A 21,288-nucleotide genomic window follows, 5' to 3' on the forward strand; every position below is an offset into this window, starting at 1 on the left:
CAGACCACAGCAGGGAACAGTTGTACCTCTGCAGTACTAAGGTTGCAGACGTCTGAATTAAACTGAATGGATAATAAGAAGCAGATTGAATCAACTAGAACGTAATGATATATGAGAGGAAATGAACCTTTATATTTTTATTCATCTTCCTATGGCATCATTCATTGTGAGTTGAGGTGTGAATCTGACTGCAATGTTTTTTGGCATTTGTAATTAAGGAATGAGAAAAACCATTTCTTTTTTCTATTCCTTGCCTGGGTCTGATGGTTGTACATCATGCTTTCACCCCCTTTTACTAATTCAGCCACAAATTAAAGTGTTTATTCATTGTTTATTCTTTTAAAAATCTTTTCATTTCTTGCCATCTTTTGTGTTCTAATGAAAACTACTTTACTCTTACCCAATTATTTGTATATTCCATATACATTTTTAATTGAATTTTGGTGAACGTCTCTGCCATTACAATTACTTACTTTCAACAATGGAACATGCAAAGCTTCACCAGGTTCCTTAACTGATTTCTTAAGACAGTTCTTCATGTTCAAATGCTCATCAGAGTTGGGTGTTGAGTAGCCATCTTAAACTACTGCAGTCCTTGTCGTGGTCCTCGAACATAGTTCCATACTGCAGTTGGATAGGAAGTTTTAGTATTTAGACGCAACCCTGATGAGGAAGTGCAGTGTTTCCAAATCAGGCACATATTATAATGGTAATAGTAAAATGCAAGTGTTGACATTTGAATATATTTGTTTCACCTGTCCTTTTTGCTAGTAAAGTTTGTTTAGCAAATGCTGTCAGTGAAGCCTTAGCATGTTGCAGAAATGTGCTTGGCTACTGTTTGCATTGTTTAATTTGGAGAGTGAATGCTGAGGGTGGGGTTGTATACCAATTAAATTCAGTTTTCTTTTTGATTGTGTCATCTGCAACTGTTGACAATTAGCAAACTCTAAAACCATCCAGATACTGAATGTAGTATATTTAAATAATTTGGGGCAGCAAGGCGGCGTAGCGCTATTACATTACACTAGTACCAGCTATCTGATTAAATTCCAACACTGTCTGTGAGAAGTTTGTACATTCTCCCCCTGACCTTGTAGGTTTCTTCCCATGTTCCAAAGATGTGTGAGTTAGTAGGTTAATTGGTCAATTGGCTATAATTGGGTGTTGCTGGCTCATTGGGCTAGAAGGGCCGGTCTCCATGCTGTGTCTCTAAATATTTTTTTAAAATCTGGATTATTAATTAAATTTGCATCTTCAATTTACTGTTAAAGGTCTCGGAGTTACTAACTTCATTTCTGTACATGTATTTCTAAAATGTATTTGTCGCTAATTTTTCTGTTCCTTAATGACTCCTATCGTTCCTGTAAACTTTTTTAACACAAAGTGTGTTTTGTTGATAGTTGCTCTAATATGAAAGATCAAACTTGGCACTGAGTCATCTGCAAGTCCCTTTACTTTTGGCTGTTTTTTTTTATTTGGTGAGTTTGCAGAGCTATAAAGAAATCGGCCATGAAAGAATGCATGCAGGAGAAAATGTAATACCTCTCAAAACCACACAATTTGAGTACTGATCCTGATCACTTTTCACGTGACTGACAGATGACCTCTCTTATGAAAAATTCCAAAGTCATTTGGAATTTAGTCATTTTGCAACAAAGGGATACAGTCTACCTTAAAGTGCAGTCAGAAAATAAGTGGCTAATAAAAAATAAAACTGGTGAAGTCATTTGCAGTACGTGTTCATTCTATCTTTTGGAAACTCGAATGCTTTTAACCAATATTTTTAATGAACAATAACAAATATTGTAAATAGAAACTTTTGTCACAAACATTGATAGTACCTTTTCACAAAGTGTTTCCTCTTATGAGGTTCTTCCAATTTGGTTTGCTTGACCTGCAACTACTAAGTGGCATCCAGCAGTGGAGATGCAGCCAAGTAAAATGGAAGATGAATAAGCTGCAGCTGTGTATATTAGAAGATTATGAGCAACTCTAGTCCTTGAAGGGCTGGCTGGAGGCTGAAGTTTCAGTATATTAGAGAGTAAGAACTATGGTTTAGGATAACTGGTTGTGGGAAGCACGCATGGGAGAATTGCTAAAATCTTGAAAAAAGATGGCAGTTTTATGATCTACAGTGCGAATGGGAAAGTACAAATGAGCTGTATACCTACTTTTGATAGAATATTCAGCTACAGGCCCATTTCAATGCAGCAGGTCAACTCCCTTTCTCTTTGTTCCTCCCTGATGAGGAGAGCATTCTTTGAAGGTGGCAGATGCCTTCTCTTCATTATTCCAGCAGCTATAGTGTTTGGTATCTCTTGATACTCGCTTCAGTTTTCTTCACATCTTACCCTTGTTCATCTGTCAATTTATATCTTCAAACAAATCAGCTGCAATTAACAAACCTTTGTCAACCTCCCTTCAGCATCACCATTTATCTCATTCAGTGTCCTTTTATCAAACCTTTCATACACATTCCACTCTTGCTCATCTGAAACTTGAAAATGTTTGATTTTTTACTAAATCTAGTGAAAGATCATTGGCCTAAAAAATTAACTCGCTCTCCTTAGATGCAGCCTGGCCTGCTGAATTTTTTTCAGCATTTTCTGGTTTGGTCTACTATAGGGTGTCTTTTAAAACCTAGAGCACTGACATAATTACTTCAGGAATGAATTGGTAGGTGTGCAGTATGCAAGGATACCAAATGGAACTTTGTAGACAGTCATTTGTAGCAGCATTAGGAACTGCAAATTGCACTGATTTTTTTCAGGGTCATGACTGAATCTAATGTCCAGACTGAACTAGCATGAATAGGCATGTGTTAACTGTGAAATTCAAGATTAATATTTTCTATTTAGGTGGAAAACAATTTTTAGGATTTAATTTTGTTAGTGCACTTTAGATGAATGTTACCTACTATACATGAAAACGCTTAACACTATTGACTTGTAAATATCAATTAGACATAAAGATGTTGCTGGTCATTTTAGTTCAAGCTGAGAATTTCTCTTGCAGATTTTTAATTTGTATGTATTTTCAATATCAGCGCAACAGAATCATCAGAAGAAGTTGAGAGCCTCCGACCACCTCGATTTATTCATGAAGATGGAGTAATTCGTCCATACAGGCTGAGAGAAGCAGATGGCATGCAGATCCTTCAGGTAACTAATTTTAAATACTTGGTCTATATTTACTGTGCAAGAGTATTTTTAATACTGAAAATAAAATGACATTGAATTTCTAAATTTTATTTACATACACTGCAAAACATTCTTGTATGTCTCAGGACAATTTGATGTTTATGTGCTTTGTATAACTAATATATTGGTGGCTATATGCTTTATCTTCATATATTTATCCAAAAAACACACAGAAAACTGCAGAAAAACTAACTAGTTATTTTACTTCTTTTCCTCTTTACCATGCTTGCAGAAAGGAAAAGCGTGCAAAGAATGGAATAGGTTGACAGTGACCATACTGATGATTAATGTGATCAAATTGCTGTATACCATCCATGCATGTATTCATAACAGTCCAGTTGTCTACAGCCATAACCGTTAGAAGTCCTGTTAGTATTTTTACTTTTTTATGGTTTTATTTTTAGTTGAAAAAGTGCATACTGGAAAATTCATAGGGATGGACAACGTACCTGTATTCTAGAGCATTTCCAACTAAAATGCATGCAAGTTACACAAATCAAAGAAGGCTGAGAAGAGAATATTGCAGAAAATATTCTTAGTGTAGGACATTATTTTGTTTGTTTGCTTCCACATTTGCAGCTTTAATGTTCCTGTCTTCTATTGCTGTTTTTAAATTTATTAAGTGTTGTAGTTTGTATTTAAAAGTATTTCAGGTAATTGTACAATTGTGAAGGTGCTGTAATAAAACCTTTGTCCAATTTCTATAGCTCTATTCATGTCACTTACCATACTGCTTCAATATTTCCTGTTAACTTTAATCTTGTTGCTTTTTAATTCATAATAGTACTGCATTTAATAAAACACAATGTGCAAAAGTGGTTTTATAGTTTCTACTTAGGCTGTATGAAGTTCTGAATCTGTAACACTTTACCTACTCCAATATTGTACACTTTATTATAAATTCATTAGTTGAATGTAAACATGGCATATTTTAAAATGTTGACTATTTCTAACCTAGGATTATATGAGGGGTGCAGTGATAAAATAAAATGCAACTTCAGATTGGTAAGGAAGCCAATCTCAGGTAATAATCCTGAGATAAATGCTTTTTCCAAAGATCTATGAATTCTGAGGTAGCTACTCTAATAATTTTTGCAGCTTGATTCTATTGCAGTTACTTTAGCCCTCTCATGAATTGTAGAAGTAGCCTTATATTGTGTGAAATGAGCAGAAGAGACTCATTAACAGCACTGCATAGCTAAAAATGATGTCCCAGTCCATTGATTAAAACATTATATTCTTTCTTTTGAAAAAAGTAATGAAAGAATTGCCCAAAAGGCTTTTAAGAAGGAAATCTAATAAGGAACCCTGGTATTTCTTCACTAATATTTTAAGCAAGTTAGTTTTCATTATGGTAATTAATAGTTAATATGTTATGCATTTTAATACTAATAATCATGGTGGTTGTAGAAATGTTACCATATAAATGCTACTAAATAATTGCAGGAGTTACTGTGTATTAATAAAAAGCACATTAATACTTTCTAAGAGTTTTTGATATACCATATACCCAAAAAGAGGAAAAACTTCAAATTAAAGGAGCATAATATAGAACTTAAAACAGTGGAATACAGTACAGGCCCTGCGGCTCAGGCTGTGCCAGCTTTTTAACCTTATCGTTATCCTGGCTGATTGGAGTTTGTTGGTCAGGAAATCACAGAACCAATTGCCAAAGCAAGTGAACTGTGAAAAGAGTATTCTTTGAAATATGAGATGGAAGGCTGAGCTGTAGTGATTAAAAAGGAATCTGATATAGGTGACTTTGTTATCCAGATGTCCCTGAAATGATTGTAGAGCTAAGAAGATGCATCTGCTGTGGACCTGTTTCAGTTGTTGGTGAATGCATCAAGGTTGTTAAGGCGCTGGAGTTGATGTGTGCCATAGCTAGTCTCTTGAAGCATTTCATGATCGTGAATGTCAGAGCCGCAGATGACAACAGGGCAGGTTAATATAGCTAATAATAAACTATATGGTACATGCCATTGTAAGTTACAGTGGCATGCAAAAGTTTGGGCACCCCGGTCAAAATTTCTGTTGCTATGAATAGCTAAGCGAATAAAAGATGAACTGATTTCCAAAAGGCATAAAGTTAAAGATGACACATTTATTTAATATTTTAAGCAAGAAAACTTTTTTATTTCCATCTTTTACAGTTTCAAAATAACAAAAAAGGAAAAGGGCCCAAAGCAAAAGTTTGGGCACCCTGCATGGCAGTACTTAGTAACATCCCCTTTGGCAAGTATCGCAGCTTGTAAACGCTTTCTGTAGCCAACTAAGAGTCTTTCAATTCTTGTTTGGGGAATTTTCGCCCATTCTTCCTTGCAAAAGGCTTCTAGTTCTGTGAGATTCTTGGGCCGTCTTGCATGCACTGCTCTTTTGAGGTCTATCCACAGATTCTCGATGATATTTAGGTCAGGAGACTGTGACGGCCATGGCAAAACCTTCAGCTTTCACCTCTTGAGGTAGTCCATTGTGGATTTTGAGGTGTGTTTAGGTTCATTATCCTGTTGTAGAAGCCATCCTCGTTTCATCTTTGGCTTTTTTACAGACGGTGTGATGTTTGCTTCCAGAATTTGCTGGTATTTAATTGAATTCATTCTTCCCTCTAGTAAATGTTCCCCGTGCCACTGGCTGCAACTCAAGCCCAAAGCATGATCAATCCACCCCAGTGCTTAGCAGCTGGAGAGGGGTTCTTTTCATGAAATTCTGCACTCTTTTTGCTCCAAACATACCTTTGCTCATTGCGGCCAAAAAGTTCTATTTTAACTTCAGTCCACAGGACTTGTTTCCAAAATGCATCAGGCTTGTTTAGATGTTCCTTTGAACCTTTTGAATAGAACATTTTGGCTCTTTTGAGGTCTCTGTGGATAGACCTCAAAAGAGCAGTGCATGCAAGACGGCCCAAGAATCTCACAGTACTAGAAGCCTTTTGCAAGGAAGAATGGGCAAAAATCCCCCAAACAAGAATTGAAAGACCCTTAGCTGGCTACAGAAAGCGTTTACAAGCTGTGATAAAATATTAAAGAAATGTGTCATCTTTAACTTTATACCTTTTGGAAATCAGTTCACCTTTTTCTCACTTAGCTATTCACAGTAACAGAAATTTTGACCAGGGGTGCCGAAACTTTTGCATGCTGCTGTAAAACATACAAAACCCAGGTTGTCAAACCTATAAGAAAACCCTAATTCAGTCCCTGTTGGAGTATTGTGTTAATTCCTAGACACTGCACATAAGGAAATTAAGACTCCGTGGAAGGTACAATACAGGTTAGTGGGATAGTTCTGGGATTGAGGGATTGGTTATTTAGAAAGTCTATATAATTCAGACTTTTTAGGGGAAAAAACAGTTAAGGCTTTTTTTTTGTCGCATGTGTCTGAGGGTTGTGTGCAAGTAAACAGATTTTCTATGGCTGAAAGAGCGGAGCACAGATTTTAGATGCTCAGCAAAATTATTTTGCACAATGAGTAGTTATAGTTTATAAAACACTGCTTTATAGAATGCTACATGCAGTTTTAATATAGAATTTAGAAGAAATTATTTGAACATGTGAGGGAGAAAATATTAATATAAAAATTGCTTTTTGATTTTAAAAAACAAGTCCAAGGCAAGATTGGGTATTGTAATAGAAGTGAAAACATGTTGATTGTATGATTTTTTTTTTCTGGATTTTAAAACTTGCTTTTTATTGGACTTTGAGATTTGCTTGAATGTTAAGCACTTGTAGCTTCTCATTGGTTTACTTGAATGAGGATATTTCAGGGCGTGGAACCTGGGAATTAGCCAGAGGGTAGTGAATCTGTAATTTATTCCCACAGATGACTATGGAGGCCAAGTCATTAGATATATTTAAAACAGAGGTTGATAGGTTCTTGACTAGTTAGCGTGTCAAAAGTTATGGAAAAAGCCAGTAGAATGGAGTTGAAAGGGATAGTATATCAGCTATGATTGAATGGCGGAGCAGACTTGATGGACCGAATGGCCTGCTCTGCTCCTATGTCATGTGGTCTTGTGTGGAATGGTGGAATCGCTGTATCGAGTTTGCTCTTTTAAAGGGCTGGAGTGAGGCAAAAACTACTTCCTGTTCTATACCAGTCTACATTTCCAGAATGAAAATTAAAACAGTTATTTTTAACAAACAATTGTGAACAGTTTTAAAGGTACTTGACTAAATGTTCCTCAGCAATGAAATTCAAAGAAAAGTTTTGGCCTTTTTCTTAAAATTCAGTCTCTTATTGTTTTTCCTGGGTATTAAGCTAATTATCAATACTTTATTGGTATTCATTTATTATCATTTCAGTTGTTTCATTGAATAAATGTAGTTGAATTGATTCTGTAATTTGGAATATTGAAATATTATTTCAAACAGTAATTGTTGACATTTTATTTACTTTGGGCTGTATTCTTATAATGTTTAGAATGATAATGATGCCATTTGATTGAAGAATTTTTTTGGTTGAAAGTAGATTCCCATTGTGAGTTTACTGATTCAATTCACACAGTTGGAAAATGGACGTTAGGGTAATTAGTTGATCAAAGAGATTCTTGATCATTGTGATTCTCTGTTCCATAGAGATCACACGTTCTCAAAACTACAGCTTACGAAAAGCTTATCAATGGCATATGTGTCAGTAATGGTGTCTGTAGTTCTTGTACCTGTGTGTCTTGTTTCAGCTCATGCATGCAAACATTTTCAGTTGTGGTCCTGGCTAGGTTAGGGGCATTGAGTGCCACAGCATAGAAGCAGGCCCTTTTGGCAGATTTCACCCATGTCCATAAAGATGCCATCTAAGCTAGTCCTATTTGCTGCCTTTGACCTATCTCCCTCTAAACCTTATCTATTTATTAGTTTCAAAGAAGCATGATGAAATAAAATGTATTATTTACTATCATTTATAAAAAATATCTCAACAAATGTTATTTGTAGGCACGAATGTTAAAAATTACGTCAAAATTTTTTCATTGCATTCAATAATTAACAGAAACATCTGAATTTTTTAAAGTTCAGTTATGCCACAATCAACTTACTCTTAGTTAATGTAGTTGTGTCCTCAATTAAATTTTTAAATTTTTTTGTTGTTAAAAAGTTACGACTGAAATGCATACTGTATTACAGAGTGGCTTCCAAACTCTACCTACAGTGACATGCAAATATAATTTTGAGTGTTTTTGTTTATGATCAGGCCTGTTATTATATAAGGGAATAGGGAGTTAGTTTTATAAGCTTGTTTATGTAACCATCTTCATCAAGGTGCTAATGCTATAATTATTGATAATGGGTAATTTAGTTTATCAGTGATATTTTTAATACAATAAAGTTGCATTCAGGGATAACATCCTCAAGACAATACAATAGATGTAATTGTTTTTTAATTGTCATCAGTGAATTATAATTGTGATTAGTAAACTATAAAATCAACCGACTCTTAAAGTATTAGAGTATAAATTGGGTTGAGAGTACCATAAGAATGGGGTAGTTGAGGTAGTGCTGCCCAAGAGAGCTGCATTAAGATAGGTGCTAATCTATGGTTCTTTGCATCTTTGCTAGTACAGGTAAATTTTAAATGCCATGATGTTACAATAACTGAGGAAATTCTTCCATTTTAATAATTAGAAATATATATTTTTAAGTGCTCATCTATTTTGTTGATGTTAACATACTTTGCTATTCAGGAATACTTTTGTTACAAACATAACGCTGAATTGACCTAAAGCTTTTTACATATAATGAATGCATTTCAATGATAGTTCTGATAAGAGTTAATACATTTTGTGAATTCATATCTGGTAAACCTTGTTTTTAATATTCTTGAAGGATTATCATAAAATATGTTGTTTACAGCAATTTAAACAGAATGATTTGCATTGTTCTTCACATCTCACCTTAACTCACTGGTGAAGCATGACTGAAGTAGGAATGAATGGCAAAGATTATATGTCATTTCAATCTATTGCTTACTTTCGATGTTTGAGAATAATCTTAATTGTTTTGGGAAAGAATGCAAATTTTAAAAAACCATTCAATTTTAAAATACAACCAAATGTATTTTTGTAGTCAAACTGGAAGATTACTTCTGGAAATCAGGATCAGGCTTAATATATCATAAAATTTGTCTTTGTGGCAGCAGTACAATGCAATATAATATAAAAAATGAATTACAGTAAATATAATGTATAAAAATTATATATTTAATTTATTTTTTTTTAATTGAATAAGTAGTGCAAAAATAGAAATAAAAAAGTAGTCTTCATGAGATCACTGTCCACTCAGAAAACAAATAGCAGAGGAGAAGAAGTTGTTCCTGAATTGTTGAAGGTGTGGCTTCAGACTTGTGTACCTCCTTCCTCATGACTTGGGTGATGAGGGTCCTTAATGATAGACACTGACTTTTTGAGGCATCGCTCCTTGAAGGTGTCTTGGGTACTGCAGAGGCTAGTGCCCATGATAGAGCTGACTAAGATGACAACTCTCTGCAGCTTATTTTGATCCTGTGCAGTAGCACCCCTACCCCCTTGCCAGATGATGATGTATCCAGTTAGAATGCTCTCCATGGTTATCTGTAGAAATATGCTAGTGGCTTTGGTGACATACTAAATCTCCTCAAATAACTAATGAAATATAGCTGCTGTCATAGCTTCTTTGTAGCTGCATCAGTATGTTTCGTCCAGGTTAGATTCTAAGAGATATTGACACCCAGGAACGTGAAATTGCTCACTCTTTCCACTTCTAATCCTTCTGAGGAATGGTATGTGTTCTCGTCTTATCCTTTCTGGAGTCCACAATCAATTCTTGGTCTTACGTTGAGTTTAATGTTGTTTCTGTGACACCATTCAATTAACTGATATATCTCGCTCCTGTATACCATCTCATCATCTGAAAGTTTGCCAATAGTAGTTGTGTTGTCAACAAATTTATAGATGGCATATGAGCTGTGCCTAGCTACACAATCGTGGGTGTAGAGAGAGTAGAGCAGTGGGCTGAGCACATGTTCCTGAGATGTGCCTGTGTGATTGTCAGTAAGATGGAGGTGTTATTTCTGACCTGCACAGATTGTGGCCTTCCAGTTAGGAAGCTGAGGATCCAGTTGCAGAGGGAGGTACAGAGGCCCCGGTTCTGGAGCTTTTCAGTCAGAACTGCAGGAATGATTGCGTTGAACACTGAGCTATAGTCAATAAACAGCATCCTGACATGGGTATTTGTATTGTCCATGTGATCTAAGGCCATGTGAAGAGCCAATGAGATTGCATCCACCTATTGTGATAGGTAAATTGCAGTGGGTCCAGGTCCTTGCTGAGACAGAATTTAATTCCAGCCATAACCAGCTTCTCAAAGCTTTTAATCACTGTATAGATGTAAGTGCTACTGGACAATAGTCGTTAAGGTAGCTCACCCTGCTCTTCTTGGGCACTGGTGTGATTGTTGCCCTTTAGAAGCAGGTGGGAACTTCTGACTGTAACAAAGAGAAATTGAAAATGTCTTTGAACACCCCCACCAATAGGTTGGTACAGGTTTTCAGTTCCCTATCAAATAACTCCTTTGGGGCCTGTTGCCTTGCAAGGGAGCACCCTCTTGAAAGACAGCCTGTCATGAGCCTCAGAGACGGATATCACAGGGTCACCAGGTGCTGCAGTGATTCTCACAGCTGTAGTTTTATTCTCTGTTTCAAAGTGTGTTAAAAAGGGGTTGAGTTCATCTGGGAGTGAAGTATCACTGTCATTCGTGATGTTATGTTTCACTTTGTAGGAAGTAATGTCCGAATGGTCTGCAAACAATGTGCATCCATTAATTCCATTGAATATATTATTTATTTCTACACTGAAACATTTGCAATTAATGCTCCCAGTTTTAACAACCAAGCTGGCAACATTTTTTTTTACTTTGATCATAATCTGGGATTAATGCATATATTTCCCCTACATCTTTCAGATAGCCTATAATCTGGAACACTATTATATATCTATTGGCATGGTCAATTTATTGTCAATTTGGTGATGTTGTCATATATTGTCTATCGTTGATTGCTCAAGAAAATTGTGATAGTTACCTTGCAGTCAATGTGATTACTATACTCCTATAATGTTATTAGTTAGGGAGTTCCAGGATTAGACCTGTTTGTTTTAAGATGATCACTGGCAAGGTGCTTTATCAGCTCAATTACCCTGATTTTTTTTTTGAGATTCTGTGTTGAGCAGGGGTGTCAAACTACCGCATCCGGCCCGCAGGATGATTTGGGGAAAATAAAGTATATTCATGACCATTTATTATGTATCTGTATGGCAGCCGCTCTCCTACCGCTCTCTGTGCTGCCTGCTGCACCGGCAGCTTGTTGTGTGTACTTAGAAAACAATAAGCGGCAGTTAACCACCCGCTGTGCATAAGCACCTACCACCCCGCACTGAAGACCACTAGGGCCCCACTTATGTCGTCAGACACAGTATAAACACACAGAGTACTCAGGTAAGTAGCACCTGTAGCAAGGCTGAGACTGTTCGCTGCTGTAGTTCAAAATGCTTTCCAAGAAAAGAAAAGTTGACATTGAAGGTCAGATATTCAACGGTAATTGGAAAGATTATTTTTTCTTCTGTGAGGTCAACGGCAAACTTGTGTGTCTGATATACTCGCAACAAGTGGCTGTGGCAAAAGAGTACAATATCAAACAACGCTATGAGACGTCACACGAAGAAAAATATGACAAGTACGTAGGACGACTCAGAACACAAAAGGTAAACGAGCTTGAAGCAGCTCTGAAAAAACAGCAATCAGTGTTCACCAAAAGTCGAGAGACTCATGATGGAGCTGTCAAGACCAGCTATATTATTGCCAACAAAATAGCTGCTGCGTCGAAGCCATACTCAGCGGGAGAATTCATCAAAGCATGCATGCTGGCGGTGGCTGAGCTGGTGTGCCCTGAGAAGAGACAGGCTTTTGGTAATATCAGCTTGCAAAGAAATACTGTGGCAGAGAGAATCGGGGACCTTGCAGGAGATTTGAATAGTCAACTAAAAGACAAAGTGAAGTCATTTATTGCCTTCTCTATTGCAATTGATGAGAGCACCGACGTGACTCGTAGCTCAATTGGGGATATTTATTCGTGGTGTTGATGCATCTTTGACCGTCACCGAGGAGCTTGTGGAGATGGTGCCCATGACAAACACCACAACGGCGAACAACGTTTTCTCCAGCCTCGTCGAAGCATTGGACAGACTGGGGGTTGACTGGAGACACGCTGTTAGCACGGCAACAGATGGCGCACTGTCCGTGGTCAGGAAAAAAGGCAGGTGTTGTTGCGAAACTCAGAGAGAAATTTCAAACAGAGAATCCAGAGCAGGAATTCTGGAATTTTCAGTGTATTATACACCAAGAGTCATTATGTAGCAGGAGCCTGAAAATGGACAATGTCATGGATGTAGTAATTAAAACGGTTAATTTTATTAGAGCCAAGGGACTCAACCATCGACAATTTGATACTCTTCTGTTCCAAAGTAATATTGGGCATGGCCTACCCTACCACACTGAAGTCCGCTGGTTGAGCAGAGGGGTTGTGCTCAAACGTTTTTTTTTCAATTACGTGCGGAAATTGGACTATTCATGAACGAGAAAGGGAAACCAGTGGCAGAGTTGGATGACCCAGACTGGCTTCATGATCTTGCATTTTTGGTGGATATAACAGAGTACTTAAATGTGCTTAATGTTAATATGCAAGGCCGCAACAAACTTGTTACGGAATACTATGACAGCATTTGTGCCTTTCAAATTAAATTGGGCCTGTGGGAGATACAACTATCCCGGAGCAACCCAGCTCATTTCCCCTCTTCGCAGTCTGCGTGTCGCTCATGGGAATAACAACAACATGGACAGGTACAAGGACAATATATCATGGCTGAAAAGTGAGTTTCAGAATCGTTTCCAAGTCTTCACTCAGCTCGAGAAGGAATTCTCACTATTTTGTTTGCTGTTTGCCGTTAACACAGCATCAGATGTGCTGGAGGAACTCCAAATGGAACTAATTGAAATTCAGTGTAACTCGGCTTTGAAATATAAATTTGAGACTGTGGGTCTGGACTCAGTCTATCAATACCTGGGACCGATGTACTCCAAGATGACAGACTTTGCCTCAAAGATCCTTTGCATGTTCGGGACAACGTATCTCCGTGAGCAAGTGTTCTCCATTAACAAATCCAAACTGCACTCACAGCTGACACACAGACATCTAAATGACATTATGAAAATCACAACTGCCCAGAAACTGGCCCCTAATGTTGACAGGCTGGTTAAAGCCAAGAGATGTCAGGTGTCTGGAAGCAGCAAGTGAAAAATAAGTGATACTGTTCAATGCACTGCGACATGTAAGCAAAATGCATTATGAAATATTGAGTGTCATAGTATTATGATTCATTCATTTTCTGACTATTCTATTATTGTAAGTGTGATCACTTCAATAAAAATTAGGCTAATTGTGTTCATTGTCTGAGTTTGATTGCTGGAAGCAGGCTAATAAAAATTAGGTGCAGTTGTGTAGCCAACATTTACAATTTGTTTTGTTAGGCCTACATTTGTGTCTGCTAATGTTCGATTTCAAATGGTTTATTAATGGAAAGGGTATGGCTCCCAAAACAATCTTAGCCAAAATAGCGTCGTTTTTTCTCTCTCTTTCATCACAACTTTCTTGTAGCCAAAACTGTAAGTTAATACCAATCATAAAAATAATGCTTGCTAGGCAATCTTCTTCATAAGAAACGAAATTGGTAAAGTGAAACGCTTTGTAGTTATAGCAGAGACTGAGACACATGAGAGCAGGTTGAGAAAACGAAGGCAACAAAAGCTGTGGGAGCACGCGTGCGTGCACAACTGATCCGGCCCATGTGAAGTCGCATTTTGCCCAATCCAGCCCGTGATCTAAAATGAGTTTGACACCCCTGGTGTTGAGTTACTGGAGTTTTCTTATTTTAAGGGCAACTCCTTACTACCACTGAGAGGATACAATATTAATTAATAAACATTGTTGTTAACATCTCCTATACCTTTAAAGGTTTGGACCTGAATCAGTGATGAGAGTTTCTTGCAAAGTTCATGTAGACAGTAATGAAATGGACTTCTAGAAATAAGATGAGTTCATTATTATGATGGCCATCATAATGGAGCCAGCTGAGGATTTAGTCATCACCCTCATACACCCACCCCTTCCAATCTCCATCCTTCATAAAATCAGTTATCACTTTTTGGTTACATAGAGCAGCTAATCCTTGAGGTACTGATGACTTCTCTATAGGTGTGTCATTATTACTGAGCTCCCTATGCGATGATTTGTACTTTGTTTATTAAGTTCTTTTTTATTATTGTGATATGTACAGTTAAAAAGTTGGTTTGCATGTCATTTCATCACGGAGCATTGCACAAGGAAAAATGATAAAGTGCAGGCAGTCAAGGTGCAAATACATAACATGGTAGATTGTGAGGTTAAGAGTCCATCTTATTATTCTAAGGGACTGTTCTGTAGTCTAATAATGTTGGGCTGTTCTTCAGCCAGGTGGTACGTGTTTTAAAGCTTTAGAATGTGTGTGTAGTGGAGGTGCTATCTTTGATTATGTTTGCAATGCGAAGTGTAGACAGAATCCACAGAGGGCAGGCTGGTTCGTGGCTGTATCCACAGCTCTCTGCAGTTTCTTGTGGTCTTGGGCAAAGCAGTTGCTATACCAAGCTGTGATGCATCCAGATGGGATGCTTTCTGTAGTGCACTTATAAAAAGTAGTGAGGATGAAAGGGAAGTAGAGGTGCTGGCATACTTTCCTGGCCATGGCACCTACATGGTTGGACCAGGGCAGGCTATTAGCCTATTCCCTATTACTAAGAAGAAGGTGCTTGGGAAACTGCAAGGTCTGAAGGTGGATAAGATGGACTACAACCCTGCCTTCTGAAAGAGGTAGGTGAAGAGATTGTGGAGGCATTGGTAGTGATCTTTAAAGAATTACTAGATTCTGGAATGGTTCCAGAGAACTGGAAAATTGCAAAAAAATCACTTCATGCATTAAGAAGGGAGAGATGTAAAAGACAGAAAATTATAGGCCAGTTAGCCTGACTTCTGTGTTTGGTAAGATTTCAGAGTCCATTATTAAGGGTGAGGTTGTTTGAAAGCATATGATAAAATCAGAATCTGATTCTATCACCGGTGTGTATATATATTAGAATCAGGTTATATATCACAAGGCATCATATACATATGTAAAGTTGTCCTAGATGCCATGGAAGGTAGTGCCCATGACGGAGTTGATTGAGTTCACAACTTTCTGCCGCTTCTTTCGATCCTGTGATCAGAAAGTCAGATAGTTTCCTTAAGGGGAGATCTTGACCAAAAAATCTGTTGGAATTCCTTCATGAAGTAATAGGATAAAGGAGAGTCATCCAAGTCAATTATTCTGTGTTCTCGGGCCTTTGATAATCTGCCACACAGACTGCTAAACATGATGGAACTCATAGTGTTACAGGTAAGTTATTAACATGGATAGGAGTTTGCTGACTGGAAAAAGGGCAAAGAGTGGGAATAAAAGTGTTCTTTTCTGGTTGGCTGCTGGTGACGAGCGGTTTTTCACAGAGATCAGTGTTATGTCTGCTATATTTCACATACATCTTAAGGATCTGGATTGTGGAATTGATGTTGTGGCTACGTTTGTAGATGATGCAAAGATAGATATAGGGACAGGTTGTGTTGAGGAAGCTGTGAGTCTGCAGAACGACTTGGATAGGCTGGAAGAATGGGCAAAAAATGCCAAATGAAGTACATTGTAGGGAAGTGTATGCTCAAGCATGTTAGTAGAAGGAGTAAAGGTGTAGAATGGAGAGAATTCAGAAATTGGAGGTGCAATGGGATCTGGGAACTGTAGTGCGTGATTCCCTGAAGGTTAACTTGCAGGTTGAGTCAGTATTAAGGATGGTAAATACAATGTTAGCATTTGTTTTAAGAAGATTAGAATATAAAAGCAAGGATGTAATGCTGAGACTTTATAAGGCACTGGTCAGGCCACAATTGGATAATTGTAAGCAGTTGTGGGCACCATATCTAGGGAAAGATGTGCTGATCTTGGAGAGAGTCCAGAGAAGGTTTAGAAGAATGATCCTAGGGCTGAAAGAGGAGCAATTGATGGTATTGGACTTGTACTCACTGGAGTTTGGAAGGCTAAGGGGGGAAATCTAGTTAAAATCTGCTGAATATTGAAAGGCTGGATAAAATGGACATGGGGAGGATGTTTCTAATATTAGGTGTGTCTAGGACCAGAGGACACAAAATCAGCATATAAAGGTGTGCCTTTAGAGCAGAGATGTGGAGGTATTTCTTTCATCTGAGGATGGTGAATCTGTAGAATTGATTCCAAATTGTAGAGTATATTTAAAACAAAGGTTGATAGGTTCTCGATTTAGTCAGGGTGTTTTAGGTTACAGGGAGAAGGCCGGAGAATAGGGTTAAGATTTAATAATAAATCAGCCATGTGGAGCAGACTTGAGCTGAGTGGCCCAATTCTGTTCCTGTGCCATAAGTCCAGTACACTGTATCTCTTCTCTTTCAAATTTTGTCATCTTGCAGGGGTCCCCAACCCTTTTTGTACCGCGGACTGGTTTAATATTGACAATATTCTTCTGGACCGGCCAACCGGTTGTGGGGGGGGGGGGGGCGCGCAGGGAGCGGGGTGGTGTTCAGGTAGGGTTGCCAACTTTCTCACTCCCAAGTAAGGGACAAAAGTAGCAGTCAAATGCAGGACACTTGTTTACCCCGAGAAAGACTACCATGACCATGAAGCCTTGCGCGGGCACCTGTGTGCGCATGCGTGTACGTGCAGATTTTTTCTATAAATCAGTTTTGGCTTAATCTTCTGGACTCTGTTAAGTGAAGCTGCACTGTGCATACATTATTTCTACTTTATATAGGCTGTGTATTTATATCATTCCTGCTTTTACTATATGTTAGTATTATTTTAGGTTTTATGTGTTATTTGGTATGATTTGGTAGGTTATTTTTTTGGGTCTGGGAACACTCAAAAATTTTTCCCATATAAATTAATGGTAATTGCTTCTTTGCTTTACGCCATTTCGGCTTACGAACAGTTTCATATGAACACTCTACCTTAGCGGGGGAAATACGGGACAAGGGTGGTCCCGTATGGGACAAACCAATTTAGCCCAATATGCGGGATGTCCCGGCTAATACAGGACAGTTGGCAACCCTATGTTCAAGTTCAACAGTGCATGACAGGGAATGAGGAAAGGTGCAGCTGAGTCATATTGTCAAATCATATCGTCAAATCATATCGTTTCCTCGCGGCCCAGTAGCACATGCTTTTCGGCCCAGTGGTTGGGGTCCACTGGTCCACTAATACGCCAAAACGTTTTGAGTGTATTGAAGGTGATATGTAAGTGCAAGATGCGAATGTGCTCCTCATTGGAAACATTTAGTGGAAGACTGATTAAATTCTTGATTGCTTGTTCGACAGTCTCCAGTAAAAGTGTCTTTGAATATTAGATAGGATATAATCGGTCTTAACCAAAAAGTCACTTCATTTGAGGAAAGTGCTACCTGGCCATTTCTGTTTTGTCATAAAAGGATGATATATTAAGACAGTCATTTCACATGGAATTGGCCACTGCTGCGCCTCAAAGCACTAAATACAAGAATGTTGAAGGAAATAGAAGTAACTGAAAACAATTCATTGTGTTAAGTGTTGAATAACTGTTCAGTAATCCCAATCCAGGGATAGATGGCACTCTATCCCAAAATATCCCCAAAATTTAGTAGTTTATAGTAATTTACTGTTTTCTGTTCCCATATTTAACATATTTATGATCATTTGAATCAATGAGTTTGCTGAGTTAGTATTGATGTTGGTGGAAGCCACCTCCCATCCTGAAGGAAAGTGACTGGAGGAGCGGTTGAATTACTGAGAGAACCAATTTCCTTCCTCCTCTACCTCCTGGTCCCATCCCCAAAACAAACTATGACATGTTTAGGTTGATCAGTGTGGACAAGTTGGGCCCAAGGGTCTGCTTCCGTATCGTATCACTCTAACTCTTGACACGGCTGATAAATCCTTCTTGTAAACCTACACAATCACAAATACATGCAATTTGGGATCATAGTAGCTAGAGTAACAAATGTGATTTAAAATTTTTGAAACAATGCTTCAGGTGGTTTGGCACATTAACAGAAGGGTTATTTTGCTGGATATAAAGGGTCCATAATGAGGATTAAGCTCCAAAATTCTCAGATGCTATTCCACTTCATTCTGTAGTCTTTAGTTTGCTTTCAGGTTGGAAAATCATTATATATAAGTCATTGAAAGTGAGTATGGATCAAAGGAGAGTAGAAGCTGTAAAGACATAATAAGGAGGAATGTGATAGAAGGACACAAGTAACGTACAGGAGGTGAAAACTTGCCAAAGGCTTTGTATACCTAATTTTCTGCAGATGAGAGACTTGCTTATCCTATCTAAAGAGCACTGTTTTAGGCTGTGACAGATCTGTACAACCTCCTTGAATTTAGATCCAGACAATTGACCAAAAATAATTGAAGTTATCCCTACGTATTGTGGAGTTGGGTATCCCACTGTGTGACCATCTTGATGCTATAAAGCAGTCAAGCTTGAGGTAGGAATGTGAGGAATATTTTCTACTTGTCAAGGTGAATGCAACTCCATTGGACACAATGAAGATAAATGCAGTCCACTGACTGATGTCTAGTTTTAAGTTTAAACATTCTCTTCCTCCACTGCACTTTTTTTGCATTGTTTACTACCTACCAAATACACAGCAAGTGAAATTGGTTTATTATTGTCACATGTACTAAGATGCAGTGAAAAACTTGTCTTGCAAGCTGTTCATACAGATCAAATCAATACAGAGTACACTGAGGTAGATCAAGGTTAAGAAGTGAAGAATAAACTGTAACAGCTACTGAGAAAGTGCAGTGCAGGTGGACAACAAGGTACAAGATCATAATGAAGTAGATTGAGGTTAAGAGTCCATTTTATCATACTAGGAAACCACTTATTAGTTTTATAGCAGTGTGTCAGAAGCTGTCTGGAGACTGGTGGTACATGCTTTGTATCTTCTGACAAATGGAAGAGGGAATGTTTGGGATGGTTGCGATCTTTGATTATGCTGGCTGAAGTATAGACAGAGTCCATAGAGGAGAGGCCAGTTTCCATGATGTGCTGAGCTGTGTCGAAATTTCTGCATTTTCTATGGTCCAGATAAGATATTTTCTGTGGTGTATCAATAGACAGGAGCACGCCCCCCCCCCCCACTGCACCCACCTTCTTGAAGTCAATAATGAGCTCCTTTATTTTGCTGACATTAAAGGAAAAGTTGTTAATAAACTGTGTATCTCCATCCTGGACTCTACCCCATCATTATTTGAGATATGGTCCACTATGGTGGTATCATCGGTAAACTTAGAGTTGGAGCAGAATCTGGCCGTGCAATCATGAACGTACAGGGAGTAAAGTAAGGAACTGAGAACCCTACTTTGTCGAGCAGTAGTGTGTAGAATAATTGTGGTGGAGGTGTTGCTGCCTGTCCTTACTGACTGAAACCTGTTGATCAGGAAGTCAAGGATCCAGATTCAGAGGGAGGCATTGATTCCCACGGTCTTGCGTTTGCTTGGAATTATAGTGTTGACCCTTTGTCAATAAAGAATGGTCTGATGTAGGTGCCTTTGCTATCCAGATGCTCCAAGGATGATTGCAGGGCTAGGGAGGTAGTGCCTGCCATAGACCTGTTTCAGTGGTCCGTGAAATGCAATGAAATGAAGTTGTCTCAAAGGCTGGAGTTAATGCCAGCCGCAAACAGCCTCTCGAGGTACTTCATGGTGTTGAAGTCAGAGCCACTGTAATTACTTACCAATGTTGCTTTGGCAGCACTTTCCAAATCTACAACCTTTCCGTCATGGAGGACAATACAGAAGACTCTTGAGTACCAATTGCTAGATCCCTTCCAACTAACACAATGGCTTGAAAATATATCATTATTCTTTCATCATTAGCAGAACTCTCCCCACTGAGACATTAGCCACAAAGGCTGTATTGCTTCAAGGAGCTGGCTCAGCACCATTTTCCCCAATGACATTTGTGAATAGTCAATAAATACTAGCCTTGATAACTGTTATCTTAATCCAAAAATTAATAAAATGAAAAGTTAATATGCCTGAGTCAGGCAATATATCAAATCTGCAACTAACAAGGGCTGTGCATAGCCCAACCTTGTGCAACTATAAGAGGTTTCGGAATCAGGTTTATTATCGCTGATTTAGTTTAGGAAATTTGTTGTTTCATGGCATAAGTACAGTGCAAGATATAAAAATGACTAAGGTATAAAAATAATACAACAGCGGAATAACGATGTAGTGTTTGTGGGCTGTTCAGAAATCCAATTTTGCAAATACACAGTGGCCATTTTATTAGGTCCACCTGTACATCTCATTAATGCAAATATCTTAGCAGACTATCATGCAACAGAAACTCATTGCATAAAAACATACAGACGTGGTCTAGAGGTCTTCTCCACAAATGTTGCCTGACCAGAGTATTTCCAGCATTTTCTGGTGAGTTCAGCATCAGGTTTATTGGGTTAGAATTTTGGCCTGATAGGGGAAAAAAGTGAAAACTATTACCAACATTTGACCAGACATGTGCCAACAGATGTGGGATTTTTGCCCATTAGTGCAGAAATGCACAAGCTCTAAATGTAGTGCCTAAACTGCTCTTCAATGCAAGGTCTCAAAGTCCTACTAGAAAGGTGCTGTTGCATAAGAACCCCAGCACTTAGATCGGTTAATCTGATCAAAGAAGTGGAGGATGGATCTGCTACATAGCAGTTCCCTGCATGTTTCCAATGATCAACAACTGTGTGGAATTGACCATTAGTATTTTGAGATTTTGAAAACTATTTTTATTTTAAAATCTTTTATTTAGTGTGTTTTTTATATTTTGGTTTCAATTCTGGTAAGTTTCTCAATGAACACACACAAAATGCTGGAAGAACTCAGCAGGCCAAGCAGTATCTATGGAAAAGAATACAGTTGATATTTTGGACTGAGACCCTTCAG

General features: G+C 38.1%; 1 protein-coding gene across 3 annotated transcripts in view; it reads left to right on the forward strand.

The window, feature by feature from the left end:
• vps13a (vacuolar protein sorting 13 homolog A) overlaps positions 1 to 21,288 on the forward strand; it is a 300,950-nt gene that overhangs the window by 251,493 nt on the left and 28,169 nt on the right. For 2 of the 3 annotated variants that reach the window (XM_072281554.1, XM_072281556.1), the window contains exon 68: positions 3,047 to 3,161. In XM_072281554.1, coding sequence (XP_072137655.1) covers positions 3,047 to 3,161 — 115 coding nt within the window. Of the gene's footprint in view, positions 1 to 3,046; positions 3,162 to 3,604; positions 3,927 to 21,288 lie in introns of those variants that run through there. The other variant, XM_072281557.1, reaches the window with a different exon arrangement.

The sequence above is a fragment of the Mobula birostris genome, chromosome 17 (assembly GCF_030028105.1).
Source record: "Mobula birostris isolate sMobBir1 chromosome 17, sMobBir1.hap1, whole genome shotgun sequence".
In the NCBI taxonomy this organism is placed as follows: Eukaryota; Metazoa; Chordata; class Chondrichthyes; order Myliobatiformes; family Myliobatidae; genus Mobula; species Mobula birostris.